The sequence below is a fragment of the Plasmodium malariae genome (assembly GCF_900090045.1).
Source record: "Plasmodium malariae genome assembly, chromosome: 1".
Taxonomy (NCBI): domain Eukaryota; phylum Apicomplexa; class Aconoidasida; order Haemosporida; family Plasmodiidae; genus Plasmodium; species Plasmodium malariae.
In genome coordinates, this window is record NC_041775.1 from 827,330 (window position 1) to 855,122 (window position 27,793).

Genomic DNA, 27,793 nt, shown 5'->3' on the forward strand with positions numbered 1-27,793 from the left:
TCATGCGTCTTTACACTTCGAAAAATTCCTCTTTACAAAATAAAAGACGAAACCACTTAGCACACCTAATAAGCTTCCAATTAAAGCCTGATAGAATGTATGGTCCTCATTATTAACACGACTCCAAGGAATTGGCAGCAGAGCAATTATAGCCAAGATATAAGTCATTATACTCCATTTGTCTTTTTTTCCTTCACATAAATGAAGTAATAAAAATGTTAAAATACTAATAGACATTAAACTGTGTGTAGAGGGCATACCATATGAAGGCACTGCACTATTAATAGGTCTATTCATTTTAATTAATTTTTTTAAAATTAAATCATTTAAAACAAAATCCGTTGTAATTAAAAAAGTAATATATATTAAAAATTTATTAAACGTAAATAATAACCCTAGAAAACCTATTGCCATAAATATATATGGCACATAACCATAAACAGTTGATATTATTGATACAACATCATTAGTATTCCTAATGGTAACAAAAAACACATCATACATTTCCATAATACATGTTTTAAGAAGCACTATTTTTTTTGATTTATTCAATGCAAACTGAAATATATGAAGTCCTTTTATTTTATCTACAAGCTTATATTTTGCTTCACATAAGGGATACTTGTCATATAGTTCATCATAATTACCATCACTCCTAAAGAAATACTGTATTTCGGATTCACTATTTATAAATAACGGCTTTAAATTATTCATTTTTTTACTACGTAAATTCATTTTCCCACTATCATCAATAAGGTAATCAATTTTTCTTTTATTACTTTCTTTTTCATCATTATTGTCATTACCATTATCATTAGCACTATCATTATTATCGTCATTTTCATCATCTTTATCATCCTCATCGGTATTATTAGAATCTGATATAGATAAACCCCCACTTAAAAGCACGTAACTTAAAAAGTGTATACACTGTATGCTACTAATGAAATGCCCTAAGCTTAACACAGTAGGTACATATATCTTTAACAAATTAAAACATGACATTTGAACACTCGAATAAAATATATAAACAGAGTAAATTATGTATTACTGCTTTTGGTACTTTATAACCCCAAAACATTAAAATGCTTTTTTATTGTTATAAGAACTACGCATATATATTTCACATAATTCCGTACAACATATATTTAAGTAAACATATTTTTTACTTACTAAAAAATGGGTAAATTACTATATATATAACATACATAAGTATTTATTGCGTATATTTTATAAATTATACATATATATATATATATATATAATATATTATACGTATTTATATATATTAAACATAATTATATATATTATAAATATTATATATATAATACATATTTACACTTACTACTTGTTTTTCTTTTTTTTTTTTTTCACATCTATATATGCATAATTTCATATAAATATATATGTACATATATAATTGCTCTAAGATGAAAAAAAGAAAAAATATATATAATATGTATTTAAAATATAGTATACATATTATTTATATATAATATTAGCAGTAATATTAAAATCAATAAATTATAAAAATATATTTCATTTTTTCTAAAAATTAAAAAAACATATACTATTTTAACAGATAAAAATAATAAGTATTAATATTATTGGAGAAAAAATTATAGAATTTAGTTTTAAATGTTGATGAACTTAATTTCTTTATTTTTTTTAAGCTATTTTTTTTTTTTTTTTTTTTTTGCTTTTTTTTTTAATTAGTTTTTTTTTTTTTTTTTTTTGTTCTTTGTGTGTGTTTTGCATGTTTTTTTAAAAAATTTTACTAACAAAAATTATAAATTAAATATGCACATATTTACATATATATTTTATATATATATATACATATATTAAAATGTTGTAATTTTTGTTAAATGTAAAAATATATACTTATTGTCCTAAGAATTGAGCTTATTGTAATAATTATGCCTTATAGTATCAAATATGTATATAATAAAATATTTAATAAACACCAAAACATTTTTTCGTAATTGTAAATATTAGTTATATATATATACAACATATACATGTTTATATTTACTCATTCGTTTAATGTCTTCCTCTACAACATTTTGTTTATCTGTATGAAGCTACTTATTGTTATTAATTTTTTAGTGTTCCCCTATGATTGTAGAGAGATCCAAATAAGCTCACACAGTTACATTATATAAGCGTATATAAAAGAATATATATTTATAAATATAATTTTGTACATAATCAATTTTACGTTTATATATATAATATATGATCACTTTGTAGGATATGATAAACTTGACGTTTACGGAGGCACATATATATATATACAGTATATATGTACATATATATATAATATTGCGTAAATACCATAAAATGAAAAAAAAAAAAAAAATGACTGCTACTTTTTGAATGTACTGCTAGTTCATTCTCATATTTATGAACTAATTTATTAATAAAATTAAAATTGAATATTTATAACACGATAAAGTTCTATTTAGCAATGGGCAAATTCATGCTGTAACTATAAACATAAAAAAAAAATAAAATAAAATAAAATATTCTCTTAGGATAAAATAATATTATTATTTATATTTTAAGGATTAAATAAAATACTCTTTTTTTCATTACCATAATAAAAAATAGTTTTATAGAAATTTCATAATTTTTTTCTTTTGGCACGTTGTAGCTTGATTTACAAGTCATACATACCCATACACCCATACCTCCACGTAAAACTAAATGAAAATATACATATATATATATGAATATATACTTATTCATATGTACTTATGCATATATACTTATGCATATGTACTTATGCATATATACTTAAGCATATATACTTAAGCATATATACTTATGCATATATACTTATGCATATATACTTATGCATATATACTTATATATTTATACTTACAGATGTTATGTAAATATGCAGTAAACATGTCAGTTCATACGATGAAAGATAGAGGGACTTTCGTAATTGTATTATTTTTTATGATTACGTAAAAAAAGTTAAAATTTAAGATAAATAAAGGGATAAGGAATTATCTAAAAATAAATTCATTAATTTATGGAGTAAAAAAAAATAGAAGCCAAATATGCTGTAAAAAGAAATTTATACAATATTTTGTCTTGTGAATGTATATATAAGTGTATTTATGCTTCTTTTTCATTTTTCATTATGGCTTTAAAAGAATTTGCTATAAAAAAAAATTATAAAATTCATTTTTATTAGAAAAAATTAAGATTACATAATTTATAAAAAAAAATAATAATAATAATAAAGAATAGGGGATACATATTTATATATATATAAAAATAGTAAGTTGAAATGACATGTTTCTCACGCGTAATGTATTAATATATTTTTTTTTTTTTTTAATTACACAAAGAGTAAAATAATTTGAAAAAATAAAATGATATTATTATGAATTATTATTCTCCAACATATAGAACTACATATATAATAATATCATGTGGGTCGAATAATTTAAAAATATAAATTATTTGAATGTATAATATTATTTTTGTTTTACCAAAATTTGGGGGATTTTTTTTTTATATGCATATATAATGATTTTTTGTATTTTAGTTATTTACCTAAAAATGGTAGATAATTAATTTACTCAGTCTTCTTAATCTTGTCATATTTTCTTTTTTTTTTAATTTTCCTTTTTGAAGTTAAAATTTTGATTATATATTATCCTCAGTTATCCACTTTTGTTAAAATGTGTAATGTATGATAATAATATAAATTACACTTTTTCATTAAAAAATATTTTATAGTCATATTTTAAGAAATAAAAGCATTTTTTTTAAAATATTCATCTTCATTTAATTTTGAACTGTTGCATTCTTTAAATTTCAACTTTTAAATCGAGTTGCAATTTTCCGTAATGTGAATGTTGCATCAGTTGTTCGTGCATATGTGTATACGTATATATACATGCTCATATATACGTACACACATGTACACATGCATATATACATGCTTATAAGTACATGTGTATTAATGTATACACATGTAATGTACATATAAATGTATACATATTTATACATATACCTGTCCGTGAAAATACAAGACTTCATTTCAAATGTTAAAGTATTTAACCCCCCTTTTAAAAAAAAAAAAAAAATTTACACACCTTTACGTTTCAATTTAATTACTAATGAAATTCATTGCTACTTGTCAAAATTTCCCCCTACATTTGTTTAATATATCAAAAAAGGATGATAACAAATGTTTATATAATATATAAAAATGAAGAATGAAGAAAATGGAGAGGGTTCACTAAATATTCCTGGTTACTATTACGATAAAAAAAAAAATAGGTATTTTTTAATTGATAATGAACTAAAAAAGCAACTAAAAAAAGAAGAATTTACTAGATTAATAAATGATGCAAAAAACAAAAATCGCCAAACTAAAATAGAAGAACATAAAGAATTTGTCAAAAAGAAATTCCATCAAATTCATGGAATAAAAGAAATGAAAAAAAAAAAAAAAAATGCTAACACACATAAATCTAATATTAAAAATAACGAAAACGAAAATTATATGCTTTTAAATAAAAATTACAATATTTTAAATAATGAGGGAAAAAATTTGCATTTAATTAATAATGAATTAACTTTTTTAAAAAGAAGTGTGTCTGAAAACCAAAATATATACAATATCATTATGCGCATAAGAAATTATAATTTTATGGAAAACTCCATTTTAAGCTTACCACCCATTTTTATTAATTGTAACTGTTGCGAATATATTCACGTACAAAATTTGTGTGAGTTGCAGTCTAATTACAATTCAACGGATCAACAAAATGAAATCAAAAGCTTAGACAACCAAAAAGCTTCCCATTTTTTAAATATTAAAAGGGATGATAATATTGATGTTTTATTGAACGATTTTAAATGCTTTAATTTAAGCCAAAAACTAATGGATGGAAATAAAAGAAAATATAAATTACAATTAGAAGAGTTTAATAATGAATTATTTAACGTAAACAAAAAGTATCGAAAACAGAGTATATGTAGTAATAAAACAGAACTCGTTAGAAGTAATTATAGTTCAAACAAGAAAATTTTTCCTCATAGATTTTCATTGCAACATGTAAAACGTGAAAACATTATATCAAATGGATGTCATAGTATAGACGAACATTTACTAATTCCAAAAATGTATGGCCGAACATACGAAAGGTTGAACTCTTATAACATAGAAAATATAAAATCAAAAATAACAGCGAATAGATACAAAGCAAATTTTTATTATTTTTTTAACAGCAATAACAACAATGGCAGTAATTATGTAAGTTTAGATGAAAATAGCAGCATGAATGAAATGAATAATACTAATAACGTAAGTGGGCGCCAGTGGTTTACGTTTAATAATGCATCAAATGATATGAATTACCTAGAACCCGGAGATTATCCCAATATTGAAGAAGAGAACTTAACAGTTAGGAATTTAGATGCAATTACAAATGAAACACGTGTTTCAAAAACGTATAAACCTTCCGAATCTTTTTTTTATTTATTTAGTAATCCACAGTATGAAGATATCATTTTCAGCACTACGAAGGAAAATAATTTTTCATTTAGTTTAGGGGCTGTTGATTTGAACAAATTTGTTCAAAAAAATAAAAAGTCTCCTATGAATGACATAATTCATGAAAATGTTTACTACAATACGGATACCAAATATTTATGTAGCTATTCTAAAGAACAAAGTGAACTTCTATGTATTTCCCCACAATTATTATCACATTTTAATATATTCAATTCTGAATATATTGCTTATTCATCTTATGCAAATACAAAAAATGAAAAAAGCTTAATGTGTTTACTAAGTATAAAATCATTTTTTCAGTGCACTCCCAAAATAGAAACATATAATTTTATAAGTGAAATAAATTACTTTAAATTGTTTCCATCTATGGAAGATAATTATTATACGCATAAGGATATCAATTATAGTAGTACATGTACAAACGATGGTTATTCATATCATCATAACAATAAAATTGATAAAATTTTCATATGTGGATCCTTCCCAAGCTTTAGTTTTAGTGCAATAAAAGATTCTGTTCCTTACTGTATTTGGGATAGTAAGAAATTAAAAGTTCGCGATTTGCTATCATTAAACGAAGATATAACAGCATATGTTGACAACATTTTAAATGCAAAACAACCCCTTACATATTTAACACATGAAAATAATTCTCACAAAAAACTGATATTGCATTCAAAAAAAGGTAAAGAAAAAGGAAAAAAGGAAATTGAGAATGAACATGAGAATGAAAGAAAATCTTCGTATGACTATTATGAGAATGATACCAAAAAAAAATATGATAATAAAAATAAATATTATAGTAAAGACTTAAATAACAATAACAACCTAATTCATTTAAGTAAGTGGGAAGCATCAAAAAAACGACATGAAAATTTTGCAGAAAAATCAAACTATGTAGTCCATAACCGTTTGAATAAAAGTAGTCCAAAAAAATTATCTACTTTAAACATAAATGATAAAGCGAGAAATTATAATAAGCATAATATTTCCCATAATTTCCATGCACTAAATTCTCCGAAATACAATTACAATGACAATAAAAAAAAAGGTATTTGTTGTGAAAGTGTACGAAAATCAAATAATAATATTTTTTTATGCTGCAATACAGAATATTTATATCTGTGCGATTTACGTTGCAATTTTTTAAATACAATATCCAAACTTAAACACAATGAAGGATTTGTAAATAAAATTTATTCATTAAGTAACAACTATCAATACATATTATCAAAAACTAATAATCATATAGGACTGTATGATATGCGCTGTGTACCTTATAAATGTAATGATGAATTAAAAAATAATTTACTAGTTACGTATGAAAGATTTATAGATAATGATAATCTAAAAAAGCATCTGAACGATTTTTATGTTATAGATAATGAACAGTACATTGTTTCTCTAGACACATACACAAATTCCGTATATATATATGACATTATGAATTCTACACATAAAATAATCAATTTAGATGGAAATTGTGAATATTCAAAAACGAACATTTTGCATAGTTACATAAATTTATCAAAAATACCATATATATATTCACGTGATGAACATAACGATGATTATTATAATTATTATAAAAAAATAATGAATGAAACAAAAGCAACTGATAGTAAACATATAAATCATTTCAATCCTTTAAAATCTTACCCCAAGAAGGACTTATTTATAGGTTTAAATGTTCAATCAATATTACCCATTTTTTATGTTAAACAGAAATATAGTAAGCATAATTTTATTTCAATAAATGAAGGGGGGTTTATTTGTACTATAAATATATAAAAATTTATGTTACGTGATGTGTTTACGTAATATATATATTTTTTTTTTAAATAATAAAGTATTCTTTACTTTTTTGTTTAAATTTACCTTCCTCCTTAATTCGCTAAAAAAAAATATATTATATATATGTACACAAGTGTATATAGAATATGTGTATATAATCCTACTGTCACTTATTTTTAATTAATATTTACCAAAAAAAAAAAAAAAGATATTTTTCTTTCTTTATAAACTTTTTTTTAAATATGAAAAGCATTTATTAAACTAAAAATTTTAATTATATTGCAGCTAAATAAACATTCATTCATTTATTCGTTCATTCGTTTATTTGTTCATTCTTTTATCAATCCCTTTTTTTTTTTTTTTGTGAAATAAATTGTGTTTTTTAATTATAAAGAAAAACTCAAAAAAATACTTTATTTTATGAAAAAGAAATTCTCATGAAAAAATTTCGTTTTGCTACAACATTATTTTTTCCACAAGCAAAATATTTTAACAATGACTAGAGAGTTTCTAACAGTAGATAAATTAGAAGATAAAGAAGTTGAGAATAAATCTTCTTTTTCCTTAAAGAAAACTGATTTACAATTAGAAATGAATGAAGATGTATCTAAAGAAAATGCAAATAATGATGAAATGCATAGTTTGTTAAATAAAAATACTATTTATCAAACATTGATAATTAATAATAAGGAAATTGCTATTTACCAATATAAAACATTCCCAAAAAATTGTTTAAAGAGTGTATATGAATTGTTAAGTAGCGAATTATCCGAGCCATATAATATTTTCTTACTTAAAACAATTCTAAAGAACCATAGCGAAATTTCTTTAATGGTATATGAAACATTAATATATTAAGAATAAACAACGTTCTACATTTTTTTATATAAAACCTTCTACATTTTTTTTCAATGTTTGTAGTCCTTATTAGATGATGACTGTGTTGGCACTGTAATAAGCAAAATTATCACAAAATACAAAAATGATGAACCAACAACCTTTGGATATATATGTAAAAAACGCATATATATATATATAATATACTTACAAATTTAGTATGCAACAATCTTTGCTTTTTCTAAGTTCTATATAAGCGTGTATTTATTAAACGTTCATTTTTGTTCCCTCTTTTTTTTCCATTATTTTCAATAATTTATAGGTATGATAGCTGTTCATAAATCTCTTAGAAATTGTGGTCTAGGTTAAAATTGTTTTTTTTTTAATAATTGTGTCCTAATCCTTGCACGAAGCAATACATGCCAAGTTTTTTTGTTTTTAGGCACATATTTGTTAAATGAAACGATAAGACTAATGCAGAATCAGTATGGCATAAATGAGGTATATTTATTTTTTATTATATAATAAAGAGTATTCTTATTAAGTTTGAAATGAACATATATAGTTATTTTATTCACCATTTTGTTCTTTTAGGTTTACCTTGAAGCAGAAGCCACTAATGATCCTACATTACGTAATAATTTTTTTTTTCATTTTTAAATATGTGTTAAATGTACGGTACAATGTTATTCTTAATATATGAATTTTACTATTTTAGATTTTTATGAAAAAAACGGATTCATTAGAGTAAAAAGGAAACCTTACTATTATTTGAGTGGCGTTGATGCCTTCAAGTTAAAAAAAAAATTATAATAGGGAATTTTAAGTATCTGTGCTTTTCATTATCTTAATTTTTTTTATTCTAAAAAAGAAGCTTATAATTTCGTAGTTAATACGTAAGTATATGCTTACATTAATTTCGTTTCATTTTTTTAGAAAAAGTAGATTGTATTTGTTATAATGTATTTATGTATATAAATAATAATTAATTTGTTAGTTTTTTAAAATCCTTTTAGTTATAGTATTAAATTTTTTTGTTATCATATGATAGGAAATTCAATTTTTTTGTCTAATTATAACAATAAAATAAAAAATTTTGTAATTTAGAGAAATGTTAATTCTAACACAATCTATTAAATATAGGAACTTCCCTAAAAAAACAATTAAAAATAACATTTAAGAGTAGTTGCTTAGATATACATTCCTTGGAAAAAACAATTTTTCAGAAGATTAATTTTCCTTTTTTGGATGCTCATTTTATTGTGTTTATACATATTAAGCATTACTCCATTCACCAAATTTTCTGATTTGTAGAATGTTTTTCTTCTAAATTTCAATAACGTTACTTGTAAAATTATCTTATATTCTTTGTTTTATTTTTTGGTTGTTCATAAAGATATCCTACATTGTTTTTCCATGAATTTAAGAAGTTTACTCTGTTGCTAAACTTGGAAAATATGTAAACTTTTCTTGACATAATATAATTTTAATCTAGAAGATACCTATATCTTTCTTTGAGTATTGTATAAAAAAAAGATTCTTACTCAATATTTTAAATATTATGGTGTGTATTTCTTTTATATCTTATACAGTTAATAATATAAAGCAGATAAAAACTAAAGTTTCACGATTGTAAAATATTATCTAAAGATATATAAAAAACTAGTACAATTTATGATTATATGTAAATGAAAAATATTTTCATAACAGAAAAAAAGTATATATTAATAATTTTTCAATAATAAACTTAAACTATATTCTTCACAATATATAAGGAGGTGTGGTCTTTTTTTTAGTATAATATATTTTTATAACTTAACTGTATGAGCAAACTGTAAACAGAAAAAAATATATATGTACTACTCATAGTAAACAAATTCAAAATGTTTCTAAAAATATTTAATATTATCATGATTTATTAAGTATGCATAAGAATTTAGTAATTCAAGATTTTTTCTAAAATAAAATTTTCTTCTACTGCAAAGATATAAAAACAAATATAACAAAACATGTAATTCTCTCATAATAATATGTAGGCTATAATGCGGTTTATGTTTGTGAGATTAAAAAAAATCAAATTAAATTATTCATAAGAGATTTTTGCTAACTCTTTTAAGTAATATCTACATATTTTATTCTTTTAATCGTTTGTGATTCATTTAAAATGTTTCGAAAATTGAGTATGATTGAGTACAGGATATTTTTTCTTCTTGCATTAAATTCTTATGGTTTAATAAGTATAATTTGGTCCTAACTAGTATCAACCATTTACTATAAATTTTTCAGATACAACAAATTAGGAAATTTATTTTGCTGTATGTAACGAGATATTGTGGTATTATTTAATAAAAGTTGTCTTTTTTTTAAAAAGGTATAAAACTTTTTATGTGAAAAATCGAAAATATAACTTTGTTTATAGAAAAACATCGTGAGTTTTTTTGTAATAGTAAAGTTAATGATATAAATATAAAAATTTTGTTTATGTTGTTTTATGATAATATTAAGGCTTGTTAACTTTATTGAATAATATATAAATATATTTTATAGCTCATTAGGGTTCAAATGGTTATTTTAACACAAAATTATCTAAAATACACACCTATGGAAATGTGTAAAATACGATATTAGAATAAACAAAAAAGTTCATATAAAAAAACAATTTAAAAAAAAAAAATTATTATTTTAACAGTACTATAGAAAAATGTATTGTATTGCATCACAAATAAACACGAAAATGTAGTAAAATTAACGATTATACTAATTTCATTAAACATTCAAGTATTTAACACGATTCTTTGTGTTGATACGTGAGTTAATCCATTTTAACCTAATATGATTATGAATTTAAATGTCCCTTAAATTATATTTTTAAATAGCATTATATTTAAAAAGGTGTATTACTCTAATAAGCATTCCTTGTATTTGTATTTTTTAGAGCCAAGTATTACGGCATATAGTGCGAAATGATTTACATGATATTTTGCAAAAGGTATTATATGTTCTTTTGAAAACATGTAATATATAAGAAAAAAAAATTGAATTTTGCAATAATCGCAGTTGATAAACATAAATATATTTATTTTTAATTGGAATATTAAATTGTAGATATGGTTAGATCTGTTTAAAAAAAAAATCATATTTCATACTACATATATGACTATATTATACATTAAAAGACCTATAAAATAAATAAAAGAGTGCTCCACAAGTCAAATTTTATATCATGGGTATAATAAATACTATTATTAGCATTTGTACCAGCAAATTCTAATCTTCGATAGAAAATATATTTATATATATATATTATGACAATTGAACATTATTAGATATATATTCGTTATACACATATTTATGTTCATTTAATATATGATTGTTCTTTATAAGTTTATAACATATAAATAAAATTAAAATTAATATTACAGATATATAATTGCAATGATACTAAAAAGTAGTAACACTCTTATTTAAACAGAAATGACAATGTATATATTTCACAACTTTTTTTAAGTTAAACAAATAAAAGTACATTATAGTAATAAATAAAAAATATATATATATAAATATAAACATAAGTAATGGAACAATTATAAATTAAAATATAAATAAAAAATAAATACAATATAAATCCTTATTAATAATAAAAAAAACAAAATAAATATATTAAATAAAATTAAATCCAATATTAATATAAAAGACTAAATATATCATTAAAACAATATATATTAACTATTAAATTAATAATTTAATTAATAAAAATATATTGATTTACTAATAAAATATTAAATAAATATATAATTAAAATTAATATAAATTATATTAAATAGAATAAAATTTAATTTTTTCTTTATATTAATTAAATAAAATTTAAATATATAAAATTAAACAATAATATAATAGGTAATTAATAAATATATTTTATAAAAATAATTAATTTAAAGAACTAATAAAATAATATTATTTAATTACATATATAATTACATAATTTTGCCTTATTACAATCTAAAAAAATATTCTTAATATAAAAATTTTGTTTTGTCCAATAAACTAGCACAAACAGACTCATTAATTAAGAAATAAAAATAAATTAATTTAATAAATAAAATATAAAAATATATATTTATATAATATTTATTGGTTTTATAAAATATAAATATATAAATATTAATTAAATAAATAAAAAGATAAATTAATTTATTAATTAAATATAATTAATAAATAATTTAAATAAAATACAGAATTAACATTTTATATATAAGATATATAATATAATTATAAATATTTGTAATATAATTACTAATTATATAAATTATATGTTAAAATAAAATAATTAAAATAATAATAAATTACATTAATAAAAAAATTACATATATATAAAAATAGGTATATATAATTAAATTATTGGTATATAAGAATTAAATAAAAATGTTATTATATGTAATAATAATATTTTTACTATTAATAAATAATTATGAATAAATATATTAAATAAAACGATATATATTAATAATTAGTAAATTAATTCATTTTATAATATGATTAAATAATAAAATATAATTAATTATAAATAAATATTAATAATATATAATTATTTAATAAAACATATTATATTGAATTAATTAAATTACATTATTTAATTAAATTGTGAACATAAATATATTAAAAAAATTAAATATTAAGTATTTATTTATTTAATTAATTAATAAAAATATATTAATTTATTATAAAAAAATATTATTACATTTAATACATAAATAAAATATAATTAATGCTATAAATTTTATATTTTAATAAAAAATAATCGTATTAATACTATTATTATATATTTATTTTAAATTAATATTAATAAATTATTTAATTAAGAATTATTATATATAATAATATTACGTATTTTATTAATTTACTATACTTAAATACAAGTATATATTAAATTAATACTTTATTTTCATTAATTTAAAATAAATATATAATATATTTTAACTAAGAAATAAACTATATATTATTTAAAATATATTTTAATTAAAAAAATAAATTATTATTATTTAAAATATATAATTAAAAATAAAATTACTTTTTTTATTTAAGATATAAATTAATTATTAAATTAAGCAAAAATTAATGAAATATTTAAATTCTAAATAAAAACTTTAATATTATTAATGTTACTTAAAATTATATTTATATTTTTTAATTAAATTATTTAAAATATAATATATATTATATATTTTTTTAATTAAGCATGTTTTATATATACCTTTTAATAAATACAAAATTAATAATTAAAAACAAAATAAAAATAATATTAATAAATAAATTAATTAATAGTTTTAAAAAAATATTTATTTAGAATATGAATAGTAAATATATTTATTGATATTTTATTTAATTGGTGTAATCAAATTAATATTTTTTTGTATTTATTTAATATAATAACATATATTTTTTAATAATTTAATATTATTTGCAATTTTAAATTTTATATTAACCAATTGATTAATTATATATAATAAAATTAATATTAATAATTTAATTAAAAAAAAAGTATATATAATATTATTAATTAATTATATAATATAATTATTATATATATAATATTATTAATTAATTATATAATATAATTATTATACATACTTATGAAAAATATAAAATGAATATTTAATTTTAAATATAATAATAAATTAATAAATTTTATGGTTAAATGCTTAAATAATATTTAATTAAACGTATATTTGTTGTTTTTTAATTAATTAAAAAAAATATTAATAATTAAAAAGAAAATTTCGTATAAATATTTTAAAATATAAGAATAAATTAAAAAAAACAGGATAATTATTATCATAAATACTAATTAATTTTTTATTATTTACTTTCCTTTATGGATATAATTTATAGATAATTTTTATATATAATATATTTAGATATTTTTTTTATATATATATAATTCATTAAAAAAAAAAGAAATATTTATTTTTACTATGCCGTAAACAAGAATTATTTTTATGATTTTTGTTTTTTTAGTGCAAAGTTTAATTGTTACAAAACATTTATGTTTATTTGTTGGTTTTTGTGAAATAATTATGAATACTTAGTGAAACTGATGATATACGATTAATTAAATTATTAATGACGTATTATATTCATATGATCTTTAAAATTATTATTTATATGTATATATAGAATTATATATCTTATTTTTCTATTATTAAACTGATAATGTATGCTAGTAGTAAAATATTTTAAACCTATTTATTTTATTTGATTACCATTCTACGCGTAGCTTATATTCTCTAGATTAAATAACCTTATTTTTTTATCAATTATATATATTTATCTAAAACAATTTGACAATTTTTTGTTTATTTAGTGGAATGATGATGCTAACATTATCTGTATTTTTCGTTAATTTCTTAGGAATCTTCTATACAGCTTTGAAATTTTTTATAATATATAAGAGAAAATGTTATAGTAATATGTTATATAAAAAATTATATTATAATTACTTATAATTCAAGTATGCACATTTATAAAAAATACATAAAAAAACTTTAAGTACTACAATGATAATGAGAAGTTTAACATTATAAAAATTCATATTATTAATATTTTTTAATAGTTTAAAACATTAATTTTACTTGCGAATATATATTTATACTTTAGAAAATTTTATTTTTTTGTAATTATTTATAAGACAGTGCACAGTTAAAGTTACAACTTTGTTCAATACTTGCAGATGTTCACTTAATATTATTATTAGAAAATTGAAATTATCATGGAAAGAATATTCGAATGCGTAAAAATGATGTACCTCAACACTAGTATTTACCATTTAGTAACTTTTAAGATAACAAAATATTCTACAAATGTCTTATTTTTATTTATTATAATAAGAAAAATGTGAATCTGATAAAATTTTTTTAATAGATGATATAATTTTGTACACTCTTTCCAAAAAAAAAAATGCACTCATTTATAACATTATGAACATGCCTTAATGTACAAATTTACATGTTCTATAATTACATGAATATTCTTTGTTTTGATGAAAAGAGTATAAACGTTTTATAATATTTATAAATTACTTTCTTATATTTTACATTCTTTAATCAATTTATATTATAACCGTTTAAATGTTTATAACAAAATATTATCATTTCTGTAGAAAAGATACCATTTTTTGCTACATCGTGCTATATAAACTTGTGTACTTTTAATAAAACACTTGCCATAATGAACTTCATTAAAATCATTATATTTTTGATGTATCAACTACAATGAAAAATTAAGGGATAGCTTTTATCATAATGTAATTTTTATTCTTAAACGAATTAACATCAACCCAAGAAAAACGTGTTGAGAAAGAATCTTGTAAATTAAAAAGATGTATAATTCGATCTTATATAGGCGAACTAAATGGTAGCACATATATTATATAAATTAATAAATGGAGATTCACAGATAATACAAAAAATTACTTTTTTAATTGTATATGAATAAAGAAACTTTGAATGCATGTTACTGGTTGCTCTATATTTATAAATGAATATTTTTTTAGAAGTAAAAAATAATGCAAATGTGTGCAGTTGTTTTTGTTTTCTAATCCTTTTTTTTTTTAATTTATACATATTTATCTTAATTATAACCCTGAATTAATAGAAAATTATGTAAAATAACTCCCTAAAATAAAGCTAATATATATTGAAAATAAACTGATTTATATGATGTAAATCATTTTTTGAACATTTTTTTATGTTTGATTTAATCCATAGGCTTAAAAAAAGGAAAAGAATTGTAACATGAAATTTGAAGTTTTAGATCTAATTTTTTTTTTTTTAGAGGGGAAGTCATTGTACTTGATTTATATTTCAGAATATGATGGCATTTTAAATTTTCTTAGTTTTTTCTTTTTAAAGGGAACTCGATTTTTTTCTTATAAGCATTCTATATGCATTTAGAATGATATCTCAAAAAAAAAAAAAATTTTCTATTTAGTCAAAGAAATTTCAGTATTAACAAGGTCAAACAAATATAAAATTGTGTTGCAAATTACACTATTCTTTAATTTTTTTTTGTGTTAATGAAATCTCTACCTAAAGAAATTGATGCAAAAAGTTATTGTTTTATCTCTTTTTTTTTTTTTTTTTATGTATGTGTATTATACACATGAAAGAAATTACAATAGAGAAGGCAACATGTATTTATAAATATATCACGTTTTGTTAACGTACTTAAAAAGGGAACACTTAAATTTATATGTATTAAATAATATAAATTTTTCGTCTATATTAGCTCTGTTTATCAATTTTTTATAATTTACGTACAAAAATTTAACATTAATATAAATTTTGTCTTGTAGAAAAAAATAAAAAAAAATGTTTAAAATACATTTTAAATTATAATGCAATATCCATTTTGAATTTTCTTTAAAACATGGAATATGTTAAAATATAATTTTGAAAATGTATTAAAATGCTTATTATTATTAATATATAGAATTATTTTTGGAATTTTACTATTTTAATGTTTAAAGAAATGATGTTTTTGTAAAATGATAAGAATATATCCTTATCCTTTCAGTAAATATGTCAAATCGTTACCAGATCCCCCACCAGCTAAATCAAGAGAAATAAAGCATTTCAAATGCAAAAAATACGAAAATGATTATAGTTGGTTACTTGAAGCCAAAAATAATTTGAAAAAATGTTTCCATTTATGCAATATATGTTCAGAAAAATTTAATTGTATGAGACATTTAGTAAAAAACTCAAATGTGCATTATGAATACAATTTACATGAGAAAGTTATAAAAGAGAATTCGAAGGACGATAATCAACAACTCAGAGAAAATATATATGATGACAATTCATGTGAAAATAATAGAAGTACTAAGCATAACAACAAATCACATGATATAAAGAATAACATTCTTAAGATAAATAGTAATAATTCAAAAAATCATATGTGTGGCAACCAAGATATTCCAAGCTTAAAATCAATAGGAAATAATAGTTTAATATTTAGCAACTCTATAAATCAAGAGAGTGAATGTTTATCATTTAATGATGATGTGTTTATATTTTTGGATGATTATTCAAAAAAAAATTCGAACAGTTACACCAATGATGAAGGAAATTATGATACAAAATTAGAAAATATGTGCTTTCTGGAGTATGAAGACCCCTTGTCACCAAAATATCATGTAGATGATATGATAATACATATAAAGAGACATTTTAAAAATAATGTTTCATATTTTGCTTGTAAACATGTTAAAATTAATGATTTATGTAATATGAATGCTGAAGACAATAATTATGACAATATAAACATTTATATGTGTGAAAACAATAGGGAAGACTTTTCTGTGAATGGTTATAAAGAAAACGACAGAAAAGAAAATAAATTATATAACTTTTCACAATCAACTGTTATGAATACATTTAATGCAAAAGACGAACAAAGCGAATCAAATAATTGGATATACACATGTTCTAACAAAAGTAGAAATAATTTTTCTCTAGACAAAAGTTACTTAAGAGAAGATATTGGGGAAAACGATATTAATATTGAAGAAATTACTGAAAACTACGAATGGCCGAATATTTCTAATTTTTATAATAACAAAAAGGGTAACACTTCATATACTGTAAAAGAATCAAAAAATTATGAATATTGTAAGAGTAGCAATAAAAACAAGAATATTGATAAAAACAACAATGATACCTACAAAGATGACAATAAGAAAAATCTCAGTGTATGTAATAAGGATTATGTGAACAAGATCAGTAACAATTGTAACAATGAGAACTTTTTTAAAAAGCATAAATCTGATAAAACAAATAAGCACACAAATTTATTGAATTCAGAAAAAAGTCCACGAACCTTAATGAATGAATTAAATGAAAAATTGATAAAGAGAAAAAATTTAAGTCTTCAAAATAATAGTGAAAAAAATGAAAACATATCAGCTGATATGTTATTTACTCACGAAGAAAAGAAAAAAAATATTGAAAAGTCTGCTGAAAATTTAACGGCTAATAACAGATACTGTTCTAAAGAAACGTCAAATAATAATTTTACTTGTATGAAAGAGAATATAAATATGTTTAATATCTATAAAAGAAATAGCATAAATAAAACAAAGACAGTTAATAATGTTGATATTAATGAACTCAAAAGTAAACTCGTAAATGTTGCAAATTTAGTTCCAAATAATCCAAGAAATAATTCAGAAAAATCAAAAGTATTATATAGTGAAGCAAAAAATATTAATGGCAAAACTAATTATTATTATGTTGAGAATGAAACAAACGTTTCTAATACAGATATGGATCAATTAGAACAGAATATGAATACCATCACTAACCAAAGTGATGAAACTAACACAAAAATATGTAATTTTAAAAAATTTTATAAAAAATTTAATGATAAATTAGATGTAAAAAATTATGATGTAGAAATAAACAATTTTAGTATTAATGAAAAAGAAAAAAGCGATAATTTAATATTGTTGGAACTAATGGAAAGCAATAAATTTATGGAGACAAATAATAAGGATGAAGTCAACATAAAAGGTGGCTATTCATATTCTAACGAAGAAAAAATTAAACAAATCTATGAAAAAAATAAATATAAAAATATTATTCATGCAGACACATTATACATAAACAAAGTAAACAAAAATAAAAAAAAAGATCATTCAGAAGTAATTGAAAGTAAAATAAATAAAAAAGCTCTCACTAATAATATAAAAACAAATAATCATATTTGTATTAGTAAAAATTCATTTGATTCAAAAAATATCTATGAGAAAAAAATAAATGTGGCTGATATTAGCAAGGAAGGAAATAGAATTGTGAAACCTTTATATGAAATTGAAAGTGTAAAAGGAATCAATATTTATAATAAGCATATTAGTGATAAAAATAGTACAGCTGGTGAGTTGGATGATATTACCAGTTGTAATAAAAACAATAATAATAAAAATACTGTTTCTAGGAATAATATATATAACTCTTTAATTAAAAATTGTGAATCGGACTTTAAAAATTACGAAAATTCTAAAATAAAAAGCCGATTTAAAATAAGTGACATCAATGGTGTTAAGATAAGAAGTTGTGGTATAAATGAAAATAATACACTTATTTCTAAGAGGAAAGAAAACAGTTTTTCAGACATTAAGAATAAAAATGTATCAATGTCTACTAATAAAATGAAAGTTAAGAATAACGTAAATAATAATAATGAAAATGTTACAGTTAGAAAAAGTGAATTAAATATGCATAATTTTAAATATAACTCATACTTTAATAAGAATGACGAAGCAATTAAAGATCATCCAAATATAAATGACACACTAAATGAATCCGATAAACTAGGATATTACAAATACATGAATAAGGAGAAATCTGCAGATGAAAACAGCTTAATTTTACGTAAAAAAGAAGAATATAAGGAACAAAACGAAGAAAATGATACAAATAAAATTAGGTATAAGAAAAGGCTAAATAATGAATTGAAAAAAAAATTAAGTACCATTTTAAACTTATATACTAATCCTAACAAAATAAACATTCACAATAAAATATATGCTTCTGATATGGATAAAGTAAATTTAGACAATGATAAGGTAATATATATTAACAACAATTATTTTTTTAATGTTGATAAAGATAATTACTTTGAGAATTGTGATGGAAAATGTCCAAGAAATTCAATGAAATACAATTTTAAAAAGCTTGATTTACAATTTTGTAAAAATAAAAATGACTTTTATAGTTTTAAATATATGAGCAAAATTTTATCTAGTAGTAGCTTGTCTAAAGAATATATATTTAGTGAGAGCTTTGAATCTAATATTTTAGAAAAAAAAGTTAATAAATTAAAGGAATTAAAAAACAAATATTTATTAAAAAAATATTTAAACGAAATATTGGATAGAAAAAAAATGCATTCTGTAACTAGTATAAATAAAAAAGTACCAAATATTGATTGCCCAAAATTGATTTATAACACAGAAAAAAATATATATGATGGTAGTTCTAAAAGTGAAATTAAATATAGTAAAAAAAAAGAATCATTTCGAGATGATTTATATGTTAAAGAAACATTAAAAGAACAATTAAGAATGAATAAAAGGAATATTGAATTATATAAAGCACCAGAATCACCAAAAAAACAGGACAAAATACCGAAACCATTAGCTAGTCATTTGGAAACTAATTCATTGTCGCATTTAAATAAAACACCGTCATATCCATTTGAGCAATTTATTTTATAAATGCTTTTTTTTTATTTTATCTATCACAAAATATTTTACATACTAATTAATTAAATTATATAGTTCCTTTTTGTCGTCTCCTAAATTGGTTCCATGTTTATTTTAAAATTTTGTTTAGTTTTTGTGAATATTTATTTTAAAAATAAAATTGTAAAAGTAATTCGGAATACACATATATACTATTTTTATTTTGTTCTATTAAAAAAAAAAAGACAAATTTACGAAAGTATAAGATGTTTAATTCAACTTACTTCTTTAAGACTGTATATCTCAGAAATATTGTTACTTTTAAATAAAAAAATTATAATAATATGATTGTTGTACTGTACACAAAATAATTGCCTCTTTCATAATTGTAACAGTCACTATTTTTCTTTTTTTTTTTCATTCTTTTTTTTTTTTTTTAATGCTCTCACGTTTTATATTATGTTTTGCTTTGGAATTAAATAACAGTATTATTATATTTAAGCTGTTTTTGCCAAAAAAAAAAAAAGAAAATCTATAACTCAAACACCCAAATCTGTATAAATATCGTGGTATTTTTAATATTCATGGTAGAAATGAGAAAAAAGAAAAAAAAACTTTTAACTTTTTATTCAAAAAAAATGAAAGAAAATTTACATATTTTAAAAGTTATATATAAAACGTGTAATGTGAGAATTATTTCATAAATAATATATGAGAAACTTCTTTTGGAAAAACATATATTTTTTATCTGTTGCAAAATAAGCTCTTTTCAAAAAATGTTAAAAAAAAAGAATTATTTGAATAAATATAAACAAAATATAAACTCAAAATAATATTTCTTCTTAACTATTTTGTTACTTCATATTACTAAAAATTTTCATTTTTTTAATAAATTCTTTCTAAAATATTTAAAATATAAACACCAAATGATAGTAATACTTTACAAAAGAACTGTAGAAAATGATTAATTCTAATTACATTTTCCTGAGAACATGGTATTAAAATGTTATAAAATATTTTAGAGATATAAATAATAAGCTACGAAAAAATTTGAATTAAATTATAATCATATTTCTATTATATGCTTATAAATTCTTTATAATAAATGTCAAACATATGATCAGCCAAAAAAAAAAAAAAAACGTGCTATTTTATTTTATGTGTAGGTAACATTATATTAGCTTTTTAATAGAACAATTCCGTTCTCAGATTCTTTATGAATAAAAGAAGTCAATAACTTTTCATTATAATGTGGGAATTTTTTAATAGCGAACTTTTATAAAGAAAGTATTATTATTAAAAAGGAAAAAAAAATTTGTATTTAAAGTGTTTTAATTAATAATTTAGTTATTTTATTTATGTTTTTTTTTTTTTTTTTTTTTTTTTTTTGCATTTTTAAGAATGTATTAAAAAAGAGGTTTATCTAAAAAATAAAACGTAAAGCGAACAAGTAAAGAAACAAAAAAAAAAAAAAAAAGCTAAAAACTTTAAACTAGAAACGAAAAATATTAAAATAATTTTTTTTTTTTTTTTTTTACAAAAGTTAAACAGAAAAGCTTTTAATTATTTAATATTTTAATTTTCTATTCTAATATTTACGTATGATAAAAAAAAAAAAAAAAAAAAATTCAATTATATAAATATATTCGAGGAAAAAATTTTAAAAAGCAAAAAATTTTAAAGAATAAATATAAATACATAGTGACTAAAAGGAATTAAAAAAATATATAGTCCTATTAATAATAATTTAATTTATATAAAGTTTAACGTACGTACAACATCTAAAAAAATTACATATTCAAAGCATTTTTATATAATATAGTTTTTAAAAATATAATTTTGTTCAAAAAAAAAGGAAATCAACATTCCTTATCAACAAGCGTGCAGAAAAAAAAATTATTTTGAATTAATTTCATATATATATATATATATATTAACACGGTTGTGTTTTACACATTTTATTATTACAATATATTTATTTAAGGGTATATTTAGTTTCTCATTTTTGTTTTAATTATTGTATATCGTATCCTTTTTCACGTAGCAGATCTTTAGCTTTTTCAGTAAAGACAGAATCAGCAGGTCCGGCATGTTCAACGTAGTGGGCAATTTGGTTCATTGTCCAAGATGATGGCACCTCCCCCCCTAAATTCATTTGGAAATTATCATTATTTATTACTGGTTTTACTGTATATTTGACAGGTGGGGGTACATCATCCTTTTGGTTCCCTGGAAGTACTTGCATTCCATCAGGTAAAGGAGTATTTGCTTTTGGTGGTACAAAACCGTTTAATTCTTCCATTTAAAAAAGTTTTTTAAAAATATTATATATATATATCTCTATATTTATGTATGGTATGTATGTACGTTGTATTTTATAATAAATTTATAAAATACTTATCGTTGTATTAAAAAGTAATTGGTATAATATAATGAAGTGGGCAATACGTTAAAAGAAAAAAAAAAGTAAAGCTCAGAGAAATAATCTTCAATAGTAAAAAGTTAATACAATCCTTAAAAGGTTAAAAATTTGTAAAATTATAAATTAAAGATTTGAAGATATGTTTATAAAAAGATAATTTAAAAAAAGGTAAATTTAAAAAAAAATATATATATTTGAACAGTAGAAAGTTATTTAAATTGTAATGATATGAAAAAAAAAATTGCATGTATTACATATATATTATATAAATATATTAGCATAATTTATTAATTATAAAAACATTAAAAAATGTCGAGCAAAAAAGTTAGCTAGCTAAAAAATAAGTTGTGTATAAAGAAATTAGAATAAATCTGTACATGCAATAAAAAAAAAGCCAATTTTTAATATTTCTCCTCTTTTACCAATTAACGAATTTTATGTTAACTACATTTGCATATTTCATAATTATATATATAATAAGACTATAATAAATACAAAAAAAATATATATATATATATATAAAATAAAAAAAAAAGTAACGCGCAAGAATTTTTTATATTTGTAATTATTATATGTTCAGAAAAAAAATGCTCTAATTTAAAAAAAAAAAAAAAAAAAAAATACATGTTATTTTAGCTAATATCTATAAAAATATATTATTATACGTGAACTGAGATATCAGAAGATGTAAATACTAATTCTGATATATTATATTTTTTATTTTAACATGCTAAAATAAAATAATCGTCTCTAATATATTCATTTTTATAAATACTATATATCGTAAACTTGTTACAATATTACATGTAATTGCATTTGGATATATATGTACGAAATGGTATATATATATATATATGTATACTTGGTATATGCAATATTAAACTTGTATTTTCTGATAAGCAGAAGAGAAATATTAATCTGAATGCGTAATAATGGTTGTTCGCTTTTTCACAAAAAAAAAAAAAAAAAGGCTCAAAAAAAAGAGAAAAAAAAAAGCTAAAAATGACTAATTAGAATATTCTGTTACATACAGCAGAGGAAAAATTGTGTTGTAAATATATATATATATATATATATATGATGTTATAATTATAAAAATAATTATGAACAGTCATAATTGTAGTTCTGGTATATTTATTTTAATCATAATTATCAGCACATAATTAATTTAACGAAATTATTTCACGCCTAGAGAAAAGATTATATTCTTTTATGTTAATTGTTCTTCCTTTTTTTTTAAAATTGTAGAGAATGTTATGGACCACATATTAGTATTTTCAAGAAGAAAAGTATTCCTATATAACAAAAAAAACTTCATATATTATGTATATATATATATATATATATATATATATGCTGTTCTTTAATACATGCATATTAAATTTTACTTCAAATAAAATAATATTTTTTTCTTTTATTACATATATATAAGAGTATATAACTTTTTTGTCTTTTTTTCATAGTGAGAAATACTCACATGGTTATGTTCAATACACATTTTTAAAAAAATTGTGAAGAAATATACATATTATATTTATTATATAAGAGGAATTCATATTTGAAAAAAAAAAAAAAAAAATTCAACTTTATACCTAGTAAAATCAAGTTACAAAGATTTATGGAATATTAAAAAATACAATTTATTTCACGCACATAACTAAAGTATATAGTTCATAATATTAGACTTTTAAATATTAAAATTACATATTATGAAAATTTAAGAACAAAAAATATGATCAGAATAAAGAAAAATAAAAAAAATTATTTTAAGGTGGTTTTAATACAAAATTTTTCTTAAAGATATTTTAAGGTAATCCATAGCTTTATCATGTTTATATTAAATGTTACTTAAAAGCGATTGAGTTTATATATATATATATATGTATCCTATACTTACAAATTTTTAATAATTTCATAAAATTTTTATCATGTTGCAATAATTAATTAGGTTTTGTAATTTTAACCATAATTTCGAAACTTGTCATAATTTTTGTATGTTTATATTATATTATATTATAAATTTTATATATAATAATTTTTAATAATATGAATAGTTTTTACTGTACTTATATTTCTTCCTCATACATTTATTAACACTACTATTTTTATGCTGCATATTCCTTGTAACGCAAGAGTTTTATTGCAATCTTACATTATTTTTCTGGTTTTATGTGGATTACTTATTAGTACATCCGGAGTTACAAATGCGCATTAATTTTCTGTAGTATGATAGTATCTACTTCTTAAAAACGTGGTTATAGCTGAAAAAAAAAAATTTTCTGTTGAAACTGTTCCTAACATTTTTAACGACGTTCGTTAACTAAAAATTTTTAAGTTTACGGACGTTTCTTTTTTTTTTTGACAAATTAATGTAAATATAAATATATAAATAAATATACACATATACACATATACATCTATATATTTTAATATTTCGGAATTGTTTACGAAAAAAAAAAAAAAAAATGATTAGTAATTTCTTTTTTGATACATAAAAACATATGCGCATTTTTTCATAATTAGGGAAATTTGTGTTTCGTCATAAAGTTTCATAAGAAAATAAACAATTATAATTAATTTCATAAAATGGCTAAAAATAAATATATTTAGATAAATAAATTATGCACAAAAGCGGTAAATACTGCAGGAACAAAATTTTGATGTATTTAAAAAAGAAAAAAAAAAATGAAACAAAAAAGACACAAAATATGTCGGCAAGGGAGGATGCATACATATATACGTATACATAATGTATATATATATATATATATATATATATTATGTATATACATTATATAGTTCAAAAGGTACATATTTGTTATACTTTTAAAAAGCTACAGTTCTATTTTCCATTTTTTTTAGTAGTATATCATTCTGTTCTTGCTGAAGTTCGAATAATTCATTTAGTGAGACAAATTTTTCAACGGTTAATAAATTATCTTTAACCTCTTTCCCATTAATTCTTTTAACTATAATTTTATCGTGAACTAAACTTAAAGCAACTTCTGTCTTTCCAAAAGTGTAAACACCTCTTCTATTTTTGTTCCATGCTATTTGGCTATTGTGTGTGTTGTGCCAGTCTCGTAATTTTTTATCTATAGGATCAGAGCTGTGAGTAATATAAAACTTTTTAGGTTTTCCTAAACGTATATTAATATATGTTTTCGGATTTTTAAAGCATGTTAATGGTTCAAGTTTTTTTAATAAAGGATTATATTCTTTTTTTTTTGTTAATTGGGTTCTTTTTGCAGATGACACGTTTTTATTATGATCTTTACCTTCATCTGTGTCATGTACATTCGGGCTATCTTCATCCGTGCCACGTATATCCATGTCATGTTCATCCGAGATATGTTCCCCTCTGTCACATTCCTCTTTATTCAATTCATTAAATGCGTTGATACCATTTTTTCTTTTTTGGATAAGTTTATTATTTCTAGCCTTATCCAACTGTTTACTGGATTTTAAATGACATGACACATGTTCATGGGTACCAAATGAATCATTCATAATCAATTCGTTCATTTTTTGAGAAGACCTATAATTATTGGAGTCATGAAATTCATTAACAAAATAGTCAACGTCATTTTCTGTATTATTTTCATAATTATACTCCTCTCGCGTGTTTTCCAAGGTTTCGTTTTTCCCAAAACTGAAGTTACTTTCTATTTCATTATTATGGTTGATGTTATTATGACTGTTTCCAAAATCGTTGTTGTTTTCCTTATTCTTACTATTAGATAATCTAGAGGGAGAAATAATTTTTTGATAATCAGGTGTTGAATTAACAATTCCTTGAGATGAGTTATCTAATAATGTCTTTAGATGTTTTGCCTCCTTTTCTAGAATATATTTATCTTTATTAGGTACAACTGTAACAGTTAGGTTCTGGGGTTTATCTTCAGGAATTAGATAGGATGGCAATCCATATACGTTTGTGCTTTTATTATTTATATTTAAGGGTACAAATTTGTTAGGTGCATGAATTAATTTCGTAGAAAAATTAGGAGGATGGAAAAAAGGAGATGCCGATGCTAAAGAGAAAGAGTCTTTTTCTAAATTACCTCTTTTTGAACTATCATCTTGCTTTTTATTTAATGGTTGAATGTATGTACCAATGACTTGAGGAAGTCCTAATTCGTAAATACGTTTTATATTTTGCTGTTGTTGCTGTTGTTGCTGTTGCTGCTGTTGTTGCTGTTGCTGCTGTTGCTGCTGTTGCTGCTGCAGTTGTTGTTCGCCAATCTTCATGCCTCCAATCATGCTTTTATTGTGCCTTAAAATAGCACTGGTTTGTTTACATAAACTTTCCAAATTTAAAGTTGGTTTTACTGGTTTTGGCAATATGTTCTGGATATTTTTGTTTAAGTCTAACATTTCCAAATGACTAGCATCTAAATATTCATACTTACCATTTTTTTTTGCATCTCTATATGATTCCTCCATTTTTCTTATGTTATTTAAGCTAATTCTATATTCCTTTTTTTCATCATTTGTTTTGATTATCCTACTGACATTGTTTTTAGGATACATAAAATGGTCCTCGTAGTTGTTCACTTGATACATCGATTTCATATTCGAATAAAATTTATTGTTTATCCTTTTTGTTTGTTTGGATGGCTACTTATATAATTATTTATTTTTTTTTCTGAATGTTGTATTGAACACACCCGTGTATATTTAATTTTTTTTTTTTTTTTTTTTTTAAATTATGCCAATATATATATATGTGTGCATATATGTTGCATCATATATATATGTGTATAAGTATACTTGTGTATACGTATATATGTATATGTGCATATACTTTTTTTCCTACTATTTTTGATTAAAAAAAACAATTCATACTGTTCTGAAAATTTACAAGTGTCTATAGTATTTTCACATAAAACAAATAAATGTTTTAGTGGTGTGTGCAAAATTCATATGTTCTTGTTCCTATTTTAATTTAATT

At 20.6% G+C, this 27,793-nt stretch overlaps 6 protein-coding genes across 6 annotated transcripts; 3 read left to right on the plus strand and 3 right to left on the minus strand.

The window, feature by feature from the left end:
- On the minus strand, positions 1-1,005 carry PmUG01_01026400 (PAP2-like protein, putative; the record flags this gene model as incomplete). The annotated part of the gene is made up of 1 exon (XM_029008500.1): positions 1-1,005. One exon carries the CDS (start codon positions 1,003-1,005, stop codon positions 1-3), a length of 1,005 nt encoding a protein of 334 aa, XP_028860053.1.
- A 3,229-nt stretch (positions 1,006-4,234) lies between these two features.
- On the plus strand, positions 4,235-7,336 carry PmUG01_01026500 (conserved Plasmodium protein, unknown function; the record flags this gene model as incomplete). Its single annotated transcript, XM_029008501.1, has 1 exon — positions 4,235-7,336. One exon carries the CDS (start codon positions 4,235-4,237, stop codon positions 7,334-7,336), a length of 3,102 nt encoding a protein of 1,033 aa, XP_028860054.1.
- Positions 7,337-7,834: 498 nt separating this feature from the next.
- PmUG01_01026600 (acetyltransferase, putative) lies at positions 7,835-8,989 on the plus strand (the record flags this gene model as incomplete). Its single annotated transcript, XM_029008502.1, has 6 exons — positions 7,835-8,173; positions 8,261-8,351; positions 8,499-8,540; positions 8,619-8,677; positions 8,771-8,810; positions 8,895-8,989. 6 exons carry the CDS (start codon positions 7,835-7,837, stop codon positions 8,987-8,989), a joined length of 666 nt encoding a protein of 221 aa, XP_028860055.1.
- A 7,729-nt stretch (positions 8,990-16,718) lies between these two features.
- PmUG01_01026700 (conserved Plasmodium protein, unknown function) lies at positions 16,719-20,450 on the plus strand (the record flags this gene model as incomplete). Its single annotated transcript, XM_029008503.1, has 1 exon — positions 16,719-20,450. One exon carries the CDS (start codon positions 16,719-16,721, stop codon positions 20,448-20,450), a length of 3,732 nt encoding a protein of 1,243 aa, XP_028860056.1.
- A 1,981-nt stretch (positions 20,451-22,431) lies between these two features.
- Positions 22,432-22,719, minus strand: GAMER (IMC-associated apicomplexan protein, putative; the record flags this gene model as incomplete). The annotated part of the gene is made up of 1 exon (XM_029008504.1): positions 22,432-22,719. One exon carries the CDS (start codon positions 22,717-22,719, stop codon positions 22,432-22,434), a length of 288 nt encoding a protein of 95 aa, XP_028860057.1.
- Positions 22,720-25,665: 2,946 nt separating this feature from the next.
- On the minus strand, positions 25,666-27,414 carry PmUG01_01026900 (conserved Plasmodium protein, unknown function; the record flags this gene model as incomplete). Its single annotated transcript, XM_029008505.1, has 1 exon — positions 25,666-27,414. One exon carries the CDS (start codon positions 27,412-27,414, stop codon positions 25,666-25,668), a length of 1,749 nt encoding a protein of 582 aa, XP_028860058.1.
- Positions 27,415-27,793: the final 379 nt, after the last annotated feature.